At 47.9% G+C, this 2,500-nt stretch overlaps 1 protein-coding gene across 1 annotated transcript in view; it reads right to left on the bottom strand.

Annotated features, from left to right (window-relative positions):
- The window catches only part of CNAG_04303 (E3 ubiquitin-protein ligase BRE1), a 3,548-nt gene that overhangs the window by 701 nt on the left and 347 nt on the right, over positions 1-2,500 (bottom strand). Inside the window, exons 1-7 of the mRNA XM_012196332.1 lie at positions 2,412-2,500; positions 2,129-2,272; positions 2,007-2,076; positions 1,386-1,954; positions 462-1,337; positions 258-407; positions 1-209 (exon numbers count right to left, since the gene is read on the bottom strand). The exon at positions 1-209 is cut by the window's left edge and continues 121 nt beyond it; the exon at positions 2,412-2,500 is cut by the window's right edge and continues 347 nt beyond it. Of these exons, the coding sequence (XP_012051722.1) occupies positions 1-209; positions 258-407; positions 462-1,337; positions 1,386-1,954; positions 2,007-2,076; positions 2,129-2,272; positions 2,412-2,500 (2,107 nt within the window). The remainder of the gene's footprint in view (positions 210-257; positions 408-461; positions 1,338-1,385; positions 1,955-2,006; positions 2,077-2,128; positions 2,273-2,411) is intronic.

Here is a 2,500-nt window from a genome sequence, read left to right as displayed (position 1 = left end):
GCCTCGTCTTGTAACTTTGCTCTCGCTTCCTTCTCCGCGATTGCTTCAGCGACGCGTTGATGCATAATTTGTTGTGCCTCTATGAGAGCGTTTTGCGATTGTTGGAGTCGAAGCTCAAGCTGAGTTTTCTCAGCGACGACCGTGGCGAGCTGGTTTTGCAAATCCAGAGCGTTATTTTTTAGAGCGGTTAAACCTTTCTCATTAGCAGTCTGAGGCACATGTGAGCAAAACGTCGCCGGTTTCATGAATTCGCATACAATTTGAGATCGCAGACTTGTTTCAACCTCCTGTGCTCTCTCCAGCAACCGCAACTGCTTTTCCACACTACGTTGAGCTGCCTTCGCCTCCATATCGACTGCTTCTTTCGCACGCATAGCGGCAAAGTACTTATTATCAGCTTTCGCTTTCTGATGTCCGGCGTGATTAGCATTAAGAACTACACAGGGGTGAGTGAGGCATACCTCAGTGGCTAACCGCGTGATCTTCTGCTCCCCATCCCTCAATTCAAGCACTTTGCTCTTCACCGTCTGATCCAAAGCTTCCCATAATTTTGACAATCCCTCAACCTCTGAATACAATGCGTTGGTTGCCGCCTCGGCCTCCTCCAACCTCATTTCTAGCGATGCCCTTTCCTTCTCCTTCTTTTCCAGCTGCTGGGACAAGTATCTCACATCCTCAGCAGCTTCTGGGTTAGGCCCCAAGATCCTTTCATAACGAGCAAGTAAACGCTTGGCCGACTCAAGCTCAGTCCGGACCTCAGTTTCGCTTTTCGCGGCGGCAGTATCTGAAGAGACGCGTTCGAGTTGAGAAGTAAGAGCATTGATCTGATCTTGAGAAGTAACAACCTTTGCCTCGAGATCTTTAACGTAATCGCCATCAATACCAGCTTCTTTGAGGAATGAGAGATAACCATCGGAACCATGCGCAGCCGCAAGCCTGCCTTTCAAGCGTCGAACTTCAGAAGTGAGGAAACTGATCCTCTCTTGTCTAGAGTTCGCCAGGTTCTCTATTTGTTCCGTATACTTGCATTTCTCGACTTCTTTGGCTCGTCTTTCCATGATTTCGCTGTTCAATTCGTCACGCTGGCCACGTAGCCTAGCAATGTCAGAGTCTTTTTTAGCCATTTGAGCCCGTAAGACCTCCGTCTGCCCTCGCGCTTCAGCAAGAACCGCCTCACGAAATTCACCATTGGAATCACGAAGTTGATCCAGCTTGCTTTCAGTGGCTGTAAAGCGGGCCTGAAGAGATTCAGCGCGGTTTATGGAGGTGGAAAGTTGACGAAGATAGACTTGGAAGAATGGGGATTCTCGAAGGGCAGTTTCAGAAGGATGATTTGCCTAAAGCTAGATTAATTTGTAGCCTCGCATATGGCAAAAAAGACTTACCAAGATCTTTAACCTATCGACCTCTTGCTGGAGATGCGTTTGCTCAACACGAAGCTGTTCCAGTTGCTTCAGCCTTGATGCTGCTAATTGTTCTAATTCTGAAGTATCCTGCAGCACGCCCGCCATCGACGGACCAGCACCATTGTAAAACTTCTTATCGGCTTCAACCTTGCCATTGGGAGTCGAGTGGCCTGATCCATTGGCCCGTAAATTGGGGGTCGCTCGGCCTCCTCTTGTTCGTTCCTCTTTCCATTCTTCTTGAGCCTTGCTGTGCTCCATCCGTTCTCGATCCAGCGCCTTTTGAGTTCTGTGTAGGTCCCTTTGCACTTCGTCGCGGGAACCTTTAAGAGCCGAGATCTCAGATTCTAGTAATTTCGAATTGGAACGGAGAGCACTAGCCTCGGCTTCCAATTTCAAGCAGCGAGCTTGTAAATCTGCTTCAGAAGCCGGTCTGGCAGCATTATGAGCCACAAGATCAACAAAACGAGTCACTAATTGTCTCGTAGTGGGCAATCTACTTTGCAGCGCCTTTTCCAGCTCCGGTACAGGAGTTGATGGATCCAGTAAAGCTATCAACTTATTTAGCAAATATGGAAAATGAACGGTCTCGACACCACTTACGTTCTAAAACCTCCTCTTCTTTTAATTGTAGATCTTCGGCTCCAGCTAGATCCCTAACAGCAGCAACAATCTGCAAATAACATTAACCAACGAAGATCGAAACAAGGAAGTCAAAAACGAACCTGGGTCCAGCACAACTCAACTGCGTAAAAACTAGCCTCGAGGACACGTCGCTGTGCTTCAAGATCATTGGCCCTTTTGGTTTCATGTTCTGAAATACGTCGATATTCTAGCATTTGGCGGTAGATGGCCTCCTTACGTTTGACCTACATTTCAATGATTCATCAACATCGCAATTTTATACCAAGCGTAAAGCAGGGTAGGTCGGCCGAGGCGCGTTGACTAATCCTCTCTGAATGCACCGATTGGGTGCACAGACGCCCCTTAATTTTGAATTTAACTTACCTCGACTACCTTCATCCACTCTGCCATGCCCTCATCATCTGAGGGTTGTATGGGCGACGACGCATTACTGTTTAACCTTCGTTTAGCGG

This window comes from Cryptococcus neoformans, chromosome 9 (genome assembly GCF_000149245.1).
Source record: "Cryptococcus neoformans var. grubii H99 chromosome 9, complete sequence".
NCBI classification, from domain to species: Eukaryota; Fungi; Basidiomycota; class Tremellomycetes; order Tremellales; family Cryptococcaceae; genus Cryptococcus; species Cryptococcus neoformans.
This window is presented reverse-complemented; position numbering and strand designations above follow the sequence as displayed.